The sequence below is a fragment of the Pezoporus wallicus genome, unplaced genomic scaffold, assembly GCF_028554395.1.
Source record: "Pezoporus wallicus isolate ANWC-B61680 ecotype Strahan unplaced genomic scaffold, APGP_CSIRO_Pwel_v1 contig_7461, whole genome shotgun sequence".
NCBI lineage: Eukaryota > Metazoa > Chordata > Aves > Psittaciformes > Psittacidae > Pezoporus > Pezoporus wallicus.
Window position 1 is genome coordinate 14519 of NW_026637976.1, and position 20465 is coordinate 34983.

General features: G+C 44.6%; 1 protein-coding gene across 4 annotated transcripts in view; it reads left to right on the forward strand.

Moving 5' to 3' along the window:
- UVRAG (UV radiation resistance associated) overlaps nucleotides 1-20465 on the forward strand; it is an 89388-nt gene that overhangs the window by 14470 nt on the left and 54453 nt on the right. For all 4 annotated transcript variants that reach the window (XR_008972068.1, XM_057408502.1, XM_057408501.1 and 1 more), the window contains 5 exons: nucleotides 436-553; nucleotides 2468-2502; nucleotides 4718-4879; nucleotides 6263-6337; nucleotides 8538-8623. Coding sequence is in view for 3 of the 4 variants with exons in the window: in XM_057408501.1 (XP_057264484.1) it covers nucleotides 436-553; nucleotides 2468-2502; nucleotides 4718-4879; nucleotides 6263-6337; nucleotides 8538-8623 (476 nt within the window). In the remaining variant the exon portion in view is untranslated. The remainder of the gene's footprint in view (nucleotides 1-435; nucleotides 554-2467; nucleotides 2503-4717; nucleotides 4880-6262; nucleotides 6338-8537; nucleotides 8624-20465) is intronic.

The window sequence follows — 20465 nt, forward strand, 5'->3', positions numbered from 1 at the left end:
TTTATCCAGCTCTGGGTTAGGAGTTGGTTTATGTTGGAGCTCTTTGCTAGTGCTTGTTGAACATAGCTTTGCCTTGGAAGTGTTTCCAATGGGATGATGCAGAATACCTGGGTGGTGCTGCTGCTGTTTGAAGCTCAGTGTCTCACATATTCACTTGAGACTACTGGATTAGGTGGAGTGATTTAGACATGAAGAGCAGAAAGCAGGTACAGGATACAAGTGTGAGTAGTAGAGCAGTGTTGCTTAATCTGAGCTCGTAGGTGCTGGTTGCTGCTTGTCCAAACAGTTTCAAAGAATCATAGAATGGTTTGTGTTGGATAGGACCTTAAGATCATCCAGTTCCAACCCCCTCTATGGCCAGGGATGCCTTCCACTGCTCTAAGCCCCTTTCAGAGTTCTTGATCTGTTTTGTTTTGTTGTTTTGCTCTTTTTCAGCGCCGGCTTCGCCACCTTCGGAATATCGCTGCCCGGAACATCATCAACAAGAATGGGTATCGCCTCCTGGATACGTACTTCACTCTTCACTTGTGTGATAACACCAAGATATACAAAGGTAAACCAGATTTTCACTGGTTAATCCTTGGGTTCCTATGATCCAGATTCTCTGCCCTTTTATTACCTTGACAGCCCCGCTGCCATGTTTGCATCGCTTATACTAATAGTGGAGAAGAGCTCTTTAGTTTCCTGAGCTTCCTAAAAGCTTTCAGTTGGCAGCCAAGGAAGCAAAACAGATGATGCATTTAGTAGAGTCTTAAATCAGCTTATTATTGTTCTTTGCTCCTCTCCCCTCGCTGATAATTCAAGAAAGTTGGGAACTTCCAAGAGCACAGAACAGTTAAAGCCTTTGGAGCCTTAGTTGATTTGTGGGGGGAGAGTGTCCTGCTCTCTGCTCAGTTACTTTACAGAGCAGAAACCAGCACTCATACGTAAGTTTTCCAAAAATAGACTTGTCAGCCAATGACATGAAGCATCCAGGCATCTGTTCTGCTTTTGATAGCTGTGTTTGAGTGTTGGATCTCATTCCCCTTTAATGCTTTGCTTTCCACTACAGTTCTTGACTGTAGAGAGATGTTATTAAAACTGTATTTTTAACCTCCTTTCTGATATGCTCAACAGTTGGAGGTGAATTTTGGTGTTCTCCTAATCGTTATTTTCAGCTAGTGTAATTGATCCTTGCTTTTCTCAAAGGTTTTAGAAGGATAAGGATATATAACGTGAGGTTGCAGCCTGGACTTCTTTGTGGTTGGCTGAACCTCTAACTGATCACTACTTCTACAGTCTCTCATGTAAGGGACTGTCCTGCATTCCATCAACACTTTAGTCTGTTGGAGTCCAAGGATAAGGGATATAGTACAAGATCTGTATTACAGCCTCCAGAGCTCTCTACCTGAAGCCCCTTCAAGTTCCTTTTTGGGCTGGAAAAGCCAAGGTCCCTGTGTCAGCGGTTGCTTATTTCTATTTAATACAGGGTTCTTGGCACCTCTGTGGGGTGATTTGGCTCTTTGCTCTCTAAGCATCTGGAACAGGTCATAGAATCATAGGATAGTTAGGGTTGGAAAGAAACTCAATGTCCCTCATGCTCTTCAGGAAAACAGTGCAATGAGTGCTGCACTCCTCCTGACGAAGAAGTCACTTTGCCAATGTCATCCAAATATTGTGAAGTACTGGGGCACCCCAGAAACCAAAACCTCAGTAAATCTTGAGAGTTATCTTGGGTATAAAGGTGAAATGCTAAGTTCAAATGCTGATGTCTAATAGTGAAGTGTGAATGAATCATAGAACCATAGAATGGTCTGGGTTGGAAAGGACCTTAAGGTCATCCAGTTCCAACCCCCTGCCATGGGCAGGGACACCTCACACTAAACCATGGCACCCAAGGCTCTGTCCAACTTGGCCTTGAACACTGCCAGGGATGGAGCATCCACAACTTCCCTGGGCAACCCATTCCAGTGCCCCAGCACCCTCACAGTAAAGAACTTCCTCCTTCTATCCAATCTAAACTTCCCCTGTGTCAGTTTGAACCCATTACCCCTTGTCCTATCAGTCCAGTTCCTAATGAAGAGTCCCTCCCCAGCATCCTTGTAGCGCCCTTCAGACACTGGAAGCTGCTCTGAGGTCTCCACACAGCTTCTCTTCTCCAGGCTCAACAGCCCCAACTTTCTCAGCCTGGCTCCATACGGGAGCTGCTCCAGCCCCTGAGCATCCTCATGGCCTCCTCTGGACTTGTTCCAGCAGCTCCATGTCCTTTTTACATAGAGGACACCAGAACTGCACACAATGCTCCAAGTGAGGTCTTGCTCTAGTTCAAAGCATGCCTGTACTTCTAAGTCTTCCTCATGAATCTACTCCTGATAAACCAGACCTACTAGCATTTGTCTTACATGAGTGTTATTTATTTTAGTCTTTTCTGTTCTATATCCATGTTTAAACTAATCTAAAGGTGTCTTTCTACTCATTTTTTCTTTAGAGTTTTATAAGAGTGAGGTGATCAAGAATTCTCTGGTAAGTTACTTTAATATTAAAACTTTTCTTTTGGAAAACTGTGTGTTTACTCCAGTAGTTTGATTTCTCTGCTGAACACCAGCACTGTTAAATGTGTATTTGCACTCTTCAGTTCTGGTTGGAGTATCCCATTCTCCTTTTCAGGTCGGTCTCACAGGGGTTGGGGTAGTGAGTTACTGATTAGTAGACGTGTGTGTTGGTTTCAAGTCTTGGTCCTCTTGCAAGATAGAACACTCCAAGGGCAGGGTGTTTTCATGTGAAAACTTCAAATAAAGCTTTAAAATATAAATTCAATATTAAGAACACCAGATAGGTAAAGTACCATTAGCTGTGTTTTTACTGGTTTAAGTCATTTCAGTAGCTGAGATTTGTATGTGCCATAACTCAGATTTGTGTGCAGTTCATCTCTTTATTTGCTCTTCTTGGTGTTAACAGAAATAGCTGCTTTTACTTAAATGTCTATTCAAGAAGCACTTGTATGTTACTTTGGGTGTACAGATTCAATAGAAGCTCAGGTTGTGCAGTGGTATAGAAGCCGAGGCCCTGTTTGCAACACCCCAGACAAAGGGACAGTCAGTGTTGCACTGATTTCTTTGGACATCTCTCTGTTGTATAAGTGAATGGTAAGGAGCATGTACCTGCTCATATACACATGTGCATTCTTTGAATAGCTTTAAGAAAGTGAAGTTGAAAGCATCTTAGAGTTTCTACATTTCCCATTTTGGGTCAGTGAAGGGCCCAGAACTGGTCAGGTTCTTACAGCAGATGAGAGGTAGGTGTCTCTCTAGGTGTAGGATGTTGCAGATACTGGGTAAAGGAGTTTGAAAACCTGCATGAACAAGATAGAGCAGCACCATTTATAGCCCATGAGGTCTAAGTGCTTTGAAAAGCTCCTGAATGGAGAAGCAGCTCTCTACATCCTCAAGCCTCATTTATGCAAGAGACAAGTTCCATGAGACTTTAGGATTTTGAGGTCTGCCTGTTCTAAGTCAGGACAAGGAATGACAAAAAGGGAATCTAACCAAAGGCAACATGAGGTGAAATGTCACCAATGTAAATCAAAGATGTCTGGAGCAAATTTCATACATTGTCTATGGGTTTTTATTAAAATGGTATTTTTGTGCTACCAAATATCCCTTCTCCTTAAGAAAACTCCAAGCATGTATTCCTTCTGCAGTACTTCATGGGTGGCTTTGCTCCTCCCTTCTTTTCAGAGGCATCTGACTCTAAATTGCCTAACACCAGTTCAAAGATGGTTGGCCTCTTCCAAGCTTCTTAAGCACTAGAAGGAAAAGCTTGTTGTATCGTGGGGTAGTGGTGGGTTCCCACATTTGTTTTGGAGGAGTTACTGTTTCTGGGTGTAGCAGAGGAGGGAGATGTGCATAAAAAGCTCTTCCCCATTTCTGCCTTAGGACACCCTGGGATTTATGGCCTGTGGCAGTCCTAAAGTCAATATCTGTCTCTTGGCACTTGTAGGGTTGCATTGACTTGGTTGCATCTTGGCCAGTTACAACAGTTCCATAAATCTTTAATTCTGTGTTATCAGAGATGAGTGAAAGTTCTTGGAATGCTTCATGTTTGCAAATCTGAGTTCTAGGGAAATAGATGTTAGCAGTTTAGTATGCTGACTTTATAAAGCTTGAGATGCACATCTGGCCTCTTGGGATGAAGAGGCAGCATTTGAGGATTGCCATCAGCATCAGTCAAGGAGGAGAAGAACGTGAACAAACACGTCAATAATGCAAACTGAATCATTAAGGAGTAGATCAGCCCTTTAAACTTCACTTTTGCAGTGTAAACTGTACTCAGAAGCTCAGTTATGACTTGGGAAGTCACTTCCACTTGTGAAGGTCCTGATTTGGCTCAACTGAATGAGCAAATTCTGAGTAAATTCTTCAGTGTTTCCTAATGGAAGGAAACAGAGCCCACTCTGAGTTTCTGAAGTACTTTACAGCATGAAGCCTTTAACCCAGGGATTCTGTGTAGTAAACAGGCTAAGGAAGCAGCAGAGCCTGTTGGCTTCAGCCATGTGTGAACCTTGAAATAGGGTGTTTGTTATTCTTTTATATATATATATATCTCTATATCTCTATATATCTATATAGATATATATAGATATAGATATATATAGATATATAGATATAAGGTTTGACATGGACTTCACTACCTTCTGCATTGTTTAGTTTGAGTTGGTTTTATCCCTCTTTACCCACAGAATCCGACATGGAGGAGCCTGGACTTTGGGATAATGCCTGATCGTCTCGATACCTCTGTCTCCTGCTTTGTTGTGAGGATCTGGGGTGGCAAGAAGGAGCACTTCCAGCTCTTGATTGAATGGAAGGTCAATCTGGATGGGTTGAAGTACTTGGGCCAGCAGGTAATGTGAAAAGTTTATTCTCAACTCTTTACTGAAGGAAACAAGTTATGTGGATGAACAAATAGATAGAAGGCTAAGAAAAGAAATGAACACATTCAATGGGCATGTTTTAAGGTTTGATTGCAGAGATTCATGCTAGGTTACCTCTGAGCTTTAAATCTTGACTGCTTTAAGGTACCACTGTTGACTGAGAATCTCAAATGGTAGTGGTTTAAAGTGCAGTGCCTTGCTTCAAGGAAACAGTGGTGTGATTGTATGTATACTTCATAGAATCCCAGCCTGGCTTGGATAGGAAGGGGCCTTAAATCTCATCCAGTCCCAACCCCTGCCACAGGCAGGGACCCCTTCCACTGGAGCAGCTTGCTCCAAGCCCCTGTGTCCAACCTGGCCCTGAACACTGCCAGGGATGGGGCAGCCACAGCTTCTCTGGGCACCCTGTGCCAGCGCCTCAGCACCCTCACAGGGAAGAGCTTCTGCCTAAGAGCTCAGCTCAGTCTCCCCTCTGGCAGGCTAAAGCCATTCCCCTTGGCCTGTCCCTGCTTGCTCTTATTAAAATGTTTGTGTATATGACAGTTTTAATCCATTCACATAGCAATGACAAACCATCAAAGCTCTTCAGTCCAAGGAGCTTACTCTGAGATCTGTTTTATTCTGGGGTTTGTATATTACTCATAGCCTTTTGAAAGAGGTGAAACGAGAGGTGTGTTCTGAATTGTGGAGCCTATAGTAAAAGTGGCTCAGAAAGAAACCCATATCACATAAATGATAAAACTACTAAATAAAACCACTAAATGTGAGGGTGCTGAGGCGCTGGCACAGGGTGCCCAGAGAAGCTGTGGCTGCCCCATCCCTGGCAGTGTTCAAGCCCGGATTGGATGGGACTTGGAGCAACCTGCGCTAGTGTGAGGTGTCCGTGCCCATGGCAGGGGGTTGGAACTGGATGATCCTAAGGTCTTTTCCAACCCAAACCATACTGTGATTCCATGATTTTGTCTGCTATGACCAGAGAACCCTCATTGTTAGCATCATTACTTATCATTATGTGCAAACTAGTTACTCTTAAGACTTATTTCTTTGATTAGTTTCCTGGTCTCCTTATTTTTGTCAGCTGGGAACGCTGCAATAGGAAGGATGCTCTGGCCAATGTTTCTGATTTCAAGGTAGAATTGCTGAGCACACTCAGTGACATATTAAACCTGTGAAGCAAATGCATTTTCTATGGATAAATTCCATTTTCACTTAGATTTCCTGTGCTTCTAGAGTTGCAGGTGCTGAAAAACTGCTTTCGACTGTCAGAGCATTCCATGCTTGTGTGCTCTGTATGCTGTGTAAAGTCATAGTTAGGTGACTGGAATGATTTTTTTTTTCCTTCTCTTCTTACAGATACATGCAAGAAACCCCAATGAGATTATTTTTGGTCTCAATGATGGTTACTATGGAGCTTCATTTGAGCAGAAGGTAAGGGCATCTTGTACTTCTGGCTTGTTGGTACTGCTGACAAGCTGAAATTGAACTTGGAAACTGACATTTTCTCACTTAAATACACAAAAACACTTCATTTTGAGAAGAAACCCTCTTTTTGACATACCAGATAAGAACTGTTACTTTGCCTTTGTGGTGTGGACATCTGAGCTGTTTGGGAAGGCAGAGACTAGTATTTTAAGTCCAAAAATCCCTTGTTACTGGAAATAGAATTGTTTTTTGAAGCAGAGATTGCTTTTAAACATAGAACATTCTGAAATGGTGTGGTTTCTAAGGCTCTTTTTCATGGCAAATAGAAAAGCACATGAAGTTTTAGTTATCAGTTTTAAAACCAGAGTTTGTAGCTCTTAAGTAGGAATCAATTTGCTCCATGTTGCCACTGTTTCACCCCACGGTTTTTGTTCTTCAAATACTCCACTGGAGTATTTGTGCTTATTCAGCCAACATTGTGGTTGCAGCCACATTAATCCTATGGCAGTGCTGATTTCTACATCGATGCTGAAGAAGCTTAAAGTTACCTATAGCAAACAGCACAGCTGACAGGTTGTGTTTATCTTAATCCCAAATTGCCAGTGGCAGTGCTGTGGTATAGGTAGGTTGTATAAGGAGTCCCTGGCTGGAAAGGAGATGACTCCTTGATGCACAGCTACAGTTCCTGCATTAGCCGCAACTAGCAAGTCCAGTCTTGTGGGGATTTGAATGGAAGTGATGGCTTTATAGTCAGCAATGTACAGATCAGGTACTAGGAAGAAATCCTTCACTGTGAGACTGGTGAGACACTAGAACTGATTGCACAGAGAGGGTGTTCAGCCTGGGGAAGAGAAAGCTCCAGGGGGACCTTTGAGCAGGTCCCCGTGCCTAAAGGGGCTCCAGGAAAGCTGGAGGGGGGCTTTGGACAAGGGCCTGTAGGGCCAGGCCAGGAGGAATGCCTTTAAACTGCCCTAGGGGAGACTGAGATGAGCTCTCAGGCAGAAGCTTTTCCCTGTGAGGGTGCTGAGGCGCTGGCACAGGGTGCCCAGAGAAGCTGTGGCTGCCCCATCCCTGGCAGTGCTCAAGGCCAGGTTGGAGCAAGGGGCTTGGAGCAAGCTGCTCTAGTGGAAGGGGTCCCTGCCCATGGCAGGGGTTGGAGCTGGAGGAGCTTTCAGTTCCCTTCCAACCCAAACCAGTCTGGGATTCTGTGATATGGTGCCTCTGTTGCAATGTGATGCATATTGCAGTGTATAGATCACACAATTATTTAGGTGGAACTTTATTTTTTGTGGGAAAGAATGTGCTGCATGGCCTGTGGCTAATGCAGTTGTGTCAGGAGATGTTGACATGTAACTGCATTTCAACATGTTCTATATGAAAGCAGCCTGTTGAGGCAGGGAGTGTGCAGGGATTGTGGTACTCTGATTGTGCCTGCATCACTTGGAAAATCAGCTGATAGATGAGATCAAGTAGAGTTAGTGCATACACTAAATGAATGCCTGTTTTCCTACAATCCGTAAACTTCATTACAGTGCTGCTGGTGTTTTGACCTATTTAGAATTGACTTTATCATGTGAAGAACCCGTTCTGAGTCTCTGGTGCTTCTAGGAGTTTGTGTGACTATGATATAGAAGAACTCAATATGTGATCTTTGCAACGTGAAGAATTGCTCTTTGTCACTGTTTCAATGCCTCTTGTGCAGAGTGTACACTTCGGTTGCTTAAGAACGATAGAAGGGATTTTTTTGTAACTTCCAGAGACTTATTCACATCATTCACAACTGAGATTGCTTTGATCCTTTAAACGTGTTTCAGCATGGATAGGGAGTAGGGCTTTATCTCACGTCACTGAATAGGCTCTCAGATCTGAACCTGAAGAATGGCAGCACTTTAAACGGCATCCTTCAGTATTTCTGTGCATGCAGTCTGTGCAGTGATGGATTATAAAGGTCAGGAAACCACACTCTCTGTCTAGAACACAGTGAAGTGATAGATCACTAGCACCTTTATAGGTAAGTGCTGTTATGAGCCAGACTTGAGCTTGGTTTCATTACCACCATATATTGTTTCTATCTACTGCACATAAAACCATGTGCAAAGAGATTTAAAAGACATTAAATGCAACATTATTTGTTGTCCTACCAAAAGTACATGTCAAGATGGAGAAGGTTTTGGTTCTTAAATTAACATCCTTTCTTTGCCTTAAGGATCACTCAGGTACCCTGAAGAGCAGTCTTCTCCAGGTGGATCAGAACTGTGTCCGTAACTCGTACGATGTCTTCTCTTTGCTTAGGTAAGGTGTTGGAGAATATTCTATGTAGCTCTTGGTAACTTCTTTAGCATGTGAGTAGAATGAGCCTTTCCAAGTATAAAACCAACTCTTCTGGACTGGAATGTGCAAAGGAGATATCCAGGTAGTGCTGATGTGCCTCTGGTAGCAAGGAGGTGGGCCTTGAGTGTGTGTTCCTTGGCTTCTGCCATGTGGATGCTTTAGTGCACTGACCTGGAGCTGGCTGTGGAAGTCAAGATCATGGAGCTTCTTGTTGGAGGGCTTTTGTGGAAAAGCCCTTGTCCTGGTTTCAACTGGGATAGAGTTAGTTTTCTTCCTAGTAGCTGGTGCAGTGCTGTGGTTTTGATTTTTGGATGAGAGCAATGCTGATAACACACCCATGGTTTTGTTGTTGCTCAGTAGCACTTACCCTGATCAAGGACTCTTCATTCTCCCGTGCTCTGCCAGTGAGGAGGAGCACAAGAAGCTGGGAGGGAGCAGAGACAGGACCCCAGACCCAAACTAACCAAAGGGGTATTCCATACCACAGCACGTCATGCCCAGGATAGAAACTGGGGGAGTTGGCTGGAGGTAGCTGATCACTGGGTATCTGTTAGCAGGTGCTGAGCAATTGTATTGTGCATCACTTGTGTTTCTTTAGTTCTTCCTTTTGTTTTTTCCCTTTATTATTATTTATTATTATTATTACTACTACTAATATTATTATTATATCTTATTTTAATTATTAAACTGTTCTTATCTCAACCCATGGATTTTACATTTCCCCCATGTCTCCTCCCTATCTCACTGTGGGGTTGTGTGTGTGAGCGGCTGCCTGGTACTTAGTTACCACCTGGGGTTAAACCACAACAGCCCCACTCTGTTCTCCTCAACAACATTAAAACTTAACTCAATTAGAACTAGGGGCAGGGGGGAAGCAACTTGCCCAAACTTAACTTGGTAGAATGATGCTGTAGTTGGAACAAAGCAGCTACACACCTGAATGTGTGTGGTTTGTGTCTTTTTAAATGTCTAATTTGAATTGAATTTGCCTTTTTTCTGCTTTATAATCCAGAAAATAGGCACTGCCCAAAGTCAGGATCCAGTTACTCCAACACTTTTATGGTATAAAACGGGGATGGTGACTGCAGTTTTAGGTGGTTGTTTAGGTCAGGTGGTGAAACCTGCAAAACACTGGCATAAAGGTAAATAAAAGGTCCTTTTTCAGATCTGCTTTAATGATAATAGATCAAGAACATTATGTGTGGAAAAATAGAGGTTTTAAACACTTGTCAGTAGATGGATTTTGAGGAGTTCAAAAGGCATTTAACAAGCCCTGCAGGGAAGGACTTGGGGGTGTTGGTCGATGAGAAAATGAACATGAGCCGGCTTCAGTGTGCGCTTGCAGCCCAGAAAGCAACCGTATCCTGGGCTGCATCAAAAGGAGCGTGACCAGCAGGGCGAAGGAGGTGATCCTGCCCCTCTGCTCTGCTCTTGTGAGACCTCACCTGGAGCATTGTGTGCAGTTCTGGTGTCCTCAACATAAAAAGGACATGGAGCTGTTGGAACAAGTCCAGAGGAGGCCATGAGGATGAGCAGGGGCTGGAGCAGCTCCTGTATGGAGCCAGGCTGAGAAAGTTGGGGCTGTTGAGCCTGGAGAAGAGAAGCTTTGTGGAGACCTCAGAGCAGCTTCCAGTGTCTGAAGGGGCTACAGGGATGCTGGAGAGGGACTCTTCATCAGGGACTGCAGTGATAGGACAAGGGGTGAAGGGTTCAAACTGAAACAGGGGAAGTTTAGATTAGATATAAGGAAGAAGTTCTTTCCTGTGAGGGTGCTGAGGCACTGGAATGGGTTGCCCAGGGAGGTTGTGAATGCTCCATCCCTGGCAGTGTTCAAGGCCAGGTTGGACAGAGCCTTGGGTGCCATGGTTTAGTGTGAGGTGTCCCTGCCCATGGCAGGGGGTTGGAACTGGATGAGCTTAAGGTCATTTCCAACCCAAACTATTCTATGATTTTAAGACAGGTTGATAACTTCAGTTCTGCAGTAATAGCAATAGATGTGCTAGAAAGGAAACCCTCGAGAAGGAAGTGTTTAATATGCTTTCAAAAGTCATTGGAGAAATACATTTGTGTTTTTATCAGTTGTAATGAAAGTTGAATGCCTTTGGTAGTGTTAACAGTAGGTGTCACTGTTGCTTGTGAAGTGAAGACCTTAACTCTAGGAGACGTTAACTCTTATGTTGCTTATTCAAGAAGTCCGTGTTTTATAAGCTCTCTTAAAACTTAAATGTGCTGTTTCTTGGTTGTGTAAAGCAGGTTTGAACCAAAAGCTGCATTCTAAATGTCTGTCTCCTGCACTTTTAGTGCAAAACAGCCTGGGGGTGCGTTATAAACTTCTGGTTGTGCTCTGGCACAGTCTGTTAAAGAGAACTCTTCTACTACCTAACATTATCTTTGTTAAATAGAATAGAATGTGTGCTGGTCATCCTGAGTGCTTTATTGATGCGTTTTTGTGGGTTTCCCACATTTCCTTTGCATTTCTTTGTAGGATGAAGCACACTCTCACTCGCTATTACATCATGACTTGACCAGCTTGAGCCTGTCTGAGCCTGTCTAACCGTGTCTAATCTGAACTGTGGTCCTTCTGAAAGTGTCTATCATAAAGCTAACAAGAAACGAAGATGTCAGCTTTGCTAAAGCTCCCCTTGCTGGATGCTGTTTTGAAACCTCAATACTGAAGCTGAGCACTTTGTTTGGTCTTGGGAAGGTTCTTGAGAGCCCAGACATCATCTCTTTATAGTTCCTAGGTGTGCTGTTGGGTGTAGCTCTTGTTCAGCCCTGCCTCTGAGCTGAGACATTCTCTTTTTGCTTTGTCCTAAAAGGAACAGGTTTTTATCCAGGCCTCACCACCAGGCCTGCTGCTGATTATGCCTCAGTGGATTTGACATATCCTATAGGAGTACATCTTGCATTGTCTACTTCCATCAGAAGTTAGCAGTTATCAGCTGTGACCGTTTCTAGGTGCTCTTTTCGCCTGTTTCCTTCTTAGCTAAGAAAGCTCTTCAGGAGCTGAGGCAAAGTCTAGAATCCTTTCTATGGATTTCTGTAGGTCCAAACTTAAACAGGGGAAGTTCAGGTTGGATATAAGGAAGAAGCTCTTCCCTGTGAGGGTGCTGAGGCGCTGGCACAGGGTGCCCAGAGAAGCTGTGGCTGCCCCATCCCTGGCAGTGTTCAAGGGCAGGTTGGACACAGGGGCTTGGAGCAAGCTGCTCTAGTGGAAGGGGTCCCTGCCCGTGGCAGGGGTTGGAACTGGATGATCTTAAGGTCCTTTCCAACCCAGACCATTCTATGGTTCTATTCCCTCCCACATTAGCTCTGCTATTTTACAGGTACACTTTCTCTACTGCTGCTTACCTTCGACATCAACCTTAAACCACTGGTGATAGTGTTTATTTCTTTTAAAGCAATCTCTAGTCTCTTCTTCTCAGGTCCCTTTGCTCCTACCAAGCATGTTGGTTCCCACCTCTCCAGCTCAAGTCCAGTCTTGAGTAATGAGCCCATGAACTCTTTCCAATGATGGTTTTTGTGTGACTATGTTCCATTTGCAACCTGAAGAGAGAGATGGGCATAATTTGAGTTGTGATTCATTTGACAGGACATGTACTTGGGGAGGAAATGAATCTGTCTGCCTGCTTCTGTCCGTTGGCTGTAAAGAGAACAGGGAGGTGTCTGTGCTTGCATCTGGTCACATAAATCCCACGTTTTGAAGACTTTATCATGATATGATGCTTGTCTGTAGTAAAAATTCACAAGCTGCACGTGTGGTTTCCTAATGCTTCCATGGGACATGTGGATATGAAGAACAGCTTTGTCCCGGTTTTGCTTAAACTCCCTAAAACCAGGAAGCAAATCCTAGTGATGATGGTGTCTGTATCCCAGTTATTCTGATGGTGTCATTCTGCCAGGTGGGATCAGCTGAACAGTGTGGAAATCATAGAATGGTTTGTGTTGGAAGGGACCTTAAAGCTTATCCAGCTCCAACCCCTGCCATGGGCAGGGACACCTTCTACTAGAGCAGCTTGCTTCAAGCCTCTGTGTCCAGCCTGGCCTTGAACACTGCCAGGGATGGGGCATCATCCTTGTGTGAGATGAGCAACTGAGAGAGAAGGTTTTACCTCGACCCTCACCTCCTGAAAAAGTATAAAATGAGAACTTCTGTGGTCAGCCTATCCATCAAACCTGTTTTGGGGGGAAGAAATGATTGAATTTTTGTTTTTACTTCTCAGAAGAAGTGAATAGCTCAAACTCATGAAGCTTGTGAATAGGCCTTAATGAAAAGCACGTGCTTGGCTCAAATTCTGTTGATTTAAAGAAATTAGTTAGGAATGCCAGAGCGTGTGAACAGTAGAAAATGGTTTGAGTGTTGGATAAAAGTCGTGCCTGTGTGCTCAGATGCTTAATGACTCAGATTTACAAGTTCATTAAGCAGGAGGAGAAGTTTAAGTACCCAGAGAGCTGAGCTTTACACAAGGAGAGTTCTCAGCACCTCTGCAGCTCGTGAACCTTCTTGTTTTGGGGCAGGGGCATCTCAGGCAGATGAAGACAGGCTGAGAACATTGGGGCTGTTGAGCCTGGGGAAGAGAAGCTGTGTGGAGACCTCAGAGCAGCTTCCAGTGTCTGAAGGGGGCTGCATGGATGCTGGAGAGGGACTCTTCATCAGGGACTGGAGTGATAGGACAAGGGGTGATGGGTTCAAACTGAAACAGGGGAAGGTCAGGTTGGATCTGAGGCAAAAGTTCTTTACTGTGAGGTGCTGAGGTGCTGGCACAGCGTGCCCAGAGAAGCTGTGGCTGCCCCATCCCTGGCAGCGTTGAAGGCCAGGTTGGACACAGGGGCTTGGAGCAAGCTGCTCTAGTGGAAGGGGTCCCTGGCCGTGGCAGGGGTTGGAACTGGATGGCCTTATGGTCCTTTCCAACCCAAACCATTCTATGACTGTATGAAATGTAGTGCTGTTAAGCAGTTGTTCATGCCATATAGAAATGACAAACGTTCTCCCAGCCTTTTGTTTTAAAAAGGGCTAGCTAACAAAAATGAGCCCCCCCCCATTGGGAAGCTGAAAGGTTGAGGTTTTGTCCCTTGGCCATCTTGTCAGATTTCCTGAGGAGAGGTCACTTAAAGGCATTCTAAATATTATGTTGCTGGTGGTAATAGGTTCGAGAGTAACGTGTTTCACCTTTCACATCACACTCAGGATGGGCCAGATTCATCTGAGGTCATGTTCTGGACATGTCTCCATAATCACACTCTCAGCACGTTTGCAGCACTAATGGGAATAGGTTTATATTTAGGATTCTCTGAGTTTTCTCTCTTTTCTTTAAATAGTGAAAAATAGACGTTTCAGTCTGAAGTGGTGTTGGGAAGGTGGGGTGTGCTGGCAATTGCTAAAAGAAGACCTTAAAATCCTATATGTTAGGATTCTGCTTTGGTTCCTAAATCTAAAAACGATTATCTTGTAGTCTGCATCAGATCCTTATGGTATTGTGACAGAACAATTGGCCTGCTATTAGTTTTTATGCTTCTATATATGTGAGTGCCTCAAATCCTCCCCAGTTCTGCTTGCAGACAGAAAGTGCTCTAAGAATTAGTGAAACATGCCCCTTTGAAGGTTTGTTTCCTATGTTTTTCTCTCTCCAGTCCAAAACTGCATTGTCTGTGGCTTAACCATTTCTTCAGCAGCATGGATGGCATGCTTGTGCTTTTTAGCCAGCCACTAAGTGCAGATTGAAAGCATTTTGGTTGTATCCTGGGCTGCATCAAAAGGAGCATGACCAGCAGGTTGGAGGAGGTGATCCTGCCCCTCTGCTCTTCTGAGACCCCACGTGAAGCACTGTGTGCAGTGCTGGTGCAGGAAGAGAAGATGCTCTCAGCTGTTCCCTGACTGTTCAGGTTGTACAGCATCTGCCCCATCCCTGGCAGCGTTCAAGGCCAGGTTGGACACGGGCTTGGAGCAAGCTGCTCCAGTGGAAGGTGTCCCTGCCCGTGGCAGGGACTGGATCTTGATGAGCTTTAAGGTCCCTTCAACCCAAACCAGTCTGGGATCCTATGATGATAAACCCATAGGTGAGTCATGCCAATCTATTCTGACTTGAGCTTCACTGAATTTCTTCTGTTTTCATCCTCATCTCCATGAAGGAAGTGAGGCTGTGCAGTGGGTGGGATTCATTGTCCAGCCTCTGCAGCTCTGACTGCATGGAAATAGTGTGGCTCTTCTCTACCCTATTCCTTTCAGCCTGCTGGTACTTGCATAGAGATAAAAGGAGGTAGGAAAGCTTAGTTTAATTTCTACGTCAAAATATGCACTGCGGAGTCTTTCATTTATAGCTTTTCCCTTTTTTGTCCTTTCCTCACAAAGGTTCCCGACTTACAAATGCCACCAACTTCTTTCTAAACACTGTAGTTATAGATGTTCATGCAGTAGGAAGAGTGCCACATGCTGTGAAGATGGCACTTGTGTGTGGCAGGAGGTTATCACCTTTGATGCTCTTGAAGGGCCTTGCTCTTTGTTTTCCTGTATGTTAGCAGTCAAATTGCTGGCTCTCAAACTGCAGACCTTCAGACTTTAATCCTGTTGCTGCCACCACCCTCTCCCAGCAGGAGCCTGGAAGGGGCAGTAGGATTCCTCTTAGCCTGACTTGTGCTTTTAAATCAGTATGTTCCTCTGCTAAAAACTCCCCTTTGCTAGTGATAACTGTGATTGTTTTCCTGCAGTGGCCAGCCTGGATGTTTCTAAGCTAGGAAGCATTTCCACCTGGAAGACTTGGCTCCTCGTACTGTGTAAGCAGCCAAGACAGGGCAGGCATCCCCTTGGCTTGGGACATGAAACCCCAGGTGGCCTGAAGCCAACACAAATAAACACAGACTGTAATGGGACCTCTTGAGTGCCTCTGTATGCTTCAATAAGCAGCACTCTCATGGATGAGCACTACAACAAGTGTCATCTCTCTTGGCCTAAAAAGCATGGGGGTTGGAATCGTGGGGTGGTGTCTTCCTGGGATGGAAACTGGGATGTGAATTTTCTGAAGGGGTTCCTTAGGGATATTTATGTGTGGAATCAGACATTATGGACAAATCTGTTCCCAGGCCTTTCACTTGTGTGGTGCAAAGCTCTATGGAAACTGAGGCTAATCAGTCACCACAAGAGTCGGTTTACAAGGCTGACTTTTGCCCAGATCTGTAGAAGGGAATGACATGGGTCACAGCAAGTTGAAACAGTCCATGAAGCATGGGAGAGAGGTGGGGGGTTTGTATGTTAACTGCAGGGTTAGCAGTTAACATACAGTTAGCTGCTGCATTTATCTTCAGCTTTCCCAGTAGAGCCTATGGAATGAAACACCTTTATGGTGGCAGATCCTTAGCCTAAGCATGATAGGGACGTTGCTAGCTCTTGATCAAATCTGGGTTCAGAGCTCTGTTTAAAAGAGGAATGGCACAGAGCTGTGCAGAACTTCATAAGCAGCTTTATTCTGCTGCTTTATTTGTGCTGGTGCGTGAAAGACTGTATCAATGAAGTGATGTTCAATGAGATTAGAAGTCATAGAACCAACCAGGTTGGAAAAGCCCTTTAAGCTCACCCAGTCCAACCTTCATCCCAGCACTGCCAAGGCCACCACTGCCCCATGGCACTGAGGCCTCCTCTCCACAGGGTGTGAACACTTGCAGGGCCGGTGCCTGCAGCCCTGCCCTGGGCAGCCTGTTCCAATGCCTGAGCACCCTCTGGGGCAGGAATTGTTCCTCAGCTCCATCTAAACCTGCCCTGGTGCAGCTTGAGGCCATTTCCTCTTGTCCTAAATGCTCACATGTTTATGCCCTTTGGGAATTGGATTTGCATGTAACTTACCTTTGTACTGTGTAGACTGTCTTGAATGTGATTGTTGACCTGACTTATTGCAAACTGATAAGCACCAATATCAAGAACAAAAAGCAGCTTCCTTTTGTTATTTGCCACAAATACATCTGTTCTTTGGGTAAAAAAGTCAAGCCGTAAACTCAGCCCAGCACTGGAGTCCAGTCTGTGACTTGGAATAAGAGGGTTAGAGACAGCTCAGGTTTTGTGACTTCATTTCTGCAAAACATGGTTTGTTCTTCACATGAAGGAAGTTTCAGGGGAAGTTTAGATTGGATATAAGGAGGAAATCCTTTCCTGTTAGGGTGGTGAGGCACTGGAATGGGTTGCCCAGGGAGGTTGTGAATGCTCCATCCCTGGCAGTGTTCAAGGCCAGGTTGGACGAAGCCTTGGGTGCCATGGTTTAGTGCGAGGTATCCCTGGCCATGGCAGGGGAGTTGGAACTGGATGATCTTAAGGTCCTTTCCAACCCAAACTATTCTGTGATTCTATGAAGACTCCTCTTCCATTCCTGCCCTCTATGTATTGAAGGTGATCTATCTACTAGGTAGCTCCTCATGCTGGAGGCCAGGACCTCCCTTGCTCCCAGCCTGCCAGACGTGTTTGGTCCTTTCCTTCTCCATTTACACTTAGCTCAAAGCATCCACTGCTGAGGTGTCCACATGGATTTGATTCTCCAAAAGCTTCATTGGAGCCTTACACATGTAAGACTCAAACCTGTGTGGAAGGATGATGTGCCTGTGCTCCGGCGGCACTGTCTTGAGTTTCTCACAGCACTGGCTCTCATAGAGCTTTAATGCCATAAATGAACAAGTCAGACTTGCATTTTCTTCTCCTCTTACTCCCTACTGTCTTCTCTCACCTTTTAACAAGTTGGAGCTATGGGTTGCTGAGGAAATTGGGAGAGGGAGTGGAAGATCAGGAGCTTCAACTTGTTCTTGTGGGAAAGCAGATGTAGCAGATGATGGTTTAAAGGGCTGTGTCTGAAGTATGTTATAGCTGGCTGGCACTGACCATAATCTCATTGCTGGGCTGATACAAAGTAATGTACGTTCCATTTTTTATATTTAATAGGAAAGTCTTGGATTACTTATTTAATAATAGGTTTGAGTATTTTCCTTCTAGGATCCTACATCTTACTTATTGCCAGAAGTATTCTGTTCTCTCTTCTAAATCCCTGGTAGTAATTCTCAGTTTAAATTTAGGCTCATTGTAAACTAAGGTTGTTCTGGCAACTATAAGCATAGGAGGTTATTTCTCTTGTGAGAAGTAGCTGGAGTATGGGGCTGCTGTAATTAATGGATGTATTTATGGCTTAAAGTTGTGTCCATGAGCGATCCAGATGTGTCTGATAGCAGCAAAGAGCTATTTGGAGTGTGTGATAGAACTACAAAATCCTGTATCAAATGTCCAATAAAGCTGAGAGTCTTTCATTAATGTAAATCTAAGCATATGTTAGCTTAATAGGCACAACTGTCACTACATCCAGCTTTCAGGTTTATAAGGACTGCAGCCAGGAATGAACTTGCTGTATAAACTAGTAAATCACTGGACTAATTCATGGCCAAGAGGGATATCTCAGTTGCAGGATACAGCATGTTTCCTAAAGGAAAGTGCTTCAGCTGAACCTTCGAACACTGCAGAGCTGACAGAGAGCAAATGTGTTGTTACAGCCCATTCCCCAGTTGTAAAGTCAAGTTGTGTTGGACCACTGCATTGTGGAAGCTTGGGAAGTCAGGAAGCCTGCTCCTTCTTGCAAACAAGACACGGCTGGTATTGCAAAGAAATCCTGTATTAGTGGTGAGGAAGTCCAAAGCATGGCAAGTTCTTTTTCCCTTCCAAGTCAGTACCCAGGTTGAATTGATTGGCAGAGCATCATATACTAGAATTGCTTTAAATCTTATAGCCAAGGTAGGAAGTAGTTTTTTTTTTAGTGGGGGAAGGAGATAGTTCTGTCAAACTTAAAAAGCCTTGAAGAATTACCCCAAATAGCCCAAATTTCAGCTACTTGGGATCTAGCATGTGGAGAGATGCTAAAGCTTTACCTACTGGGTCTTCCTACATCAAGTAGGGATGCAACCTTTGTTGGTCTTGCCTTGCAGTACTATAATGGGTTTGTATCTATCCCCTTAAACTTCCAAAGGAAGGGAGAATATCTTGTTTCCTCTTAATCTCCCCACCTCAGAAAAGAAGGTAATAGGAGAATGAAAGTAGAACAGCAGCTTCATGCATCTCTACCTCCAGTCTCTGAGAGTTGTAAGGAATGTTAATGCCTGCTTTGCTTTCCAGTTCTTTCCCAGGCAGCAGCAAACTCACCTGAGGTTGGACCATTGCACAGCAGCTCTTGGGGGCCCCCAGCAGCAGTAAATCTGTCCCACTTAATGTGCATGTTACCTCTGGTGCTGGCTGACAATGGCTGTGAGCTGCTGCAGAGCCACCAGAGCAGCCTGCTGACCCAGGGTGACGACACTGTTGGCTAAGCTATCCCTTGAAGAAGGCTTGAGGCTCTGCTCTCACTGGTTTGGCTTTCCTGACCGCTGAAGGAAGTCTGGAAGCAAGCCAGTGGCCTCTTAAAGCCCTGAATTAGTTCTTGAAGTGCTATGGAAGTGCTAATTTTAATAAGAAATAATAGCCCTCTTGAACAATGTAGGAAGAATCCTGCATTGGCTGATAGCACATTGGTTATGCCATCAGCTGGCTAATTGTTGTCAAGTACTAAAGCAATCCATAGAATCACAGAATGGTTTGGGTTGGAAAGGACCTTAAGATCATCCAGTTCCAACCCCCCCTGCCATGGGCAGGGACACCTCACACTGAACCATGGCACCCAAGGCTCTGTCCAACCTGGCCTTGAACACTGCCAGGGATGGAGCATTCACAACCTCGCTGGGCAATCCAGATTATATTCAAAGCACACGTTGTGCCAGCTTTAGGCTGTAGTGCTGGACTTGCATTCAGACTAGAAATGGGAAAAATCTGTGGTCAATTAGCAATGAAATTTCTCTCCATTCACTACATATATATTTTAATGTAGATTTATGGCCTCAACTTGATCTCCATTCATGGGTACAATCATAACTGCCTCCACTACACTGTCTTGTGCATGCAGAAACGATGGCAGGGACCCCTTCCACTAGAGCAGCTTGCTCCAAGCCCCTGTGTCCAACCTGGCCTTGAGCACTGCCAGGGATGGGGCAGCCACAGCTTCTCTGGGCACCCTGTGCCAGCGCCTCAGCACCCTCACAGGGAAGAGCTTCTGCCTAAGAGCTCAGCTCAGTCTCCCCTCGGGCAGGTTAAAGCCATTCCCCTTTTGCTGATGTTCCCGTCACTTAGTTTGCATTCCTGTTGTTGAATAACCAAAGATTTCCATGTAGGGACCTTTCTGTCTGGAAAAGGGGATTCTTGTTGATAGCTGCTGGTTTTGTGACATGAATCCCTAAAAGTTTTAATCTTGGAAGTTTTAACTTTGGATGTAGTCATAATCTTACTGTTAGCACTTTAAAGTTCTTGGAATAACAGTAAATGTACTGGGATTGAGTCAACCAGTATCAGTAAGTTCTTTGTCTTGTGTGTAAATGGTGTTAGTTGGCATCAAGGCAGCCAAGTTTAACTGGATGGTTTTGTTCTTTATGTTGCACGATCGATGTTTGGCTTAAAAAGAAAATAATTTCTTATTAAACCCAGGCTTGATTACTGAATTATTTTGTGTAGCAGCCTGTGTAGGTTAGGAATAGACCTTTATTTACAGATTAACTGAAGTATTCTAAACTATGTACTGGTTTGAGGAGTCAGTCTGAATTGATGTTTGTCCCTTATATTTGCCCAGAGAAGCTGTGGCTGCCCCATCCCTGGCAGTGTTCAAGGCCAGGTTGGACACAGGGGCTTGGAGCAAGCTGCTCCAGTGGAAGGGGTCCCTGGCCGTGGCAGGGGTTGGAACTGGATGAGCTTTAAGCTCCCTTCCGA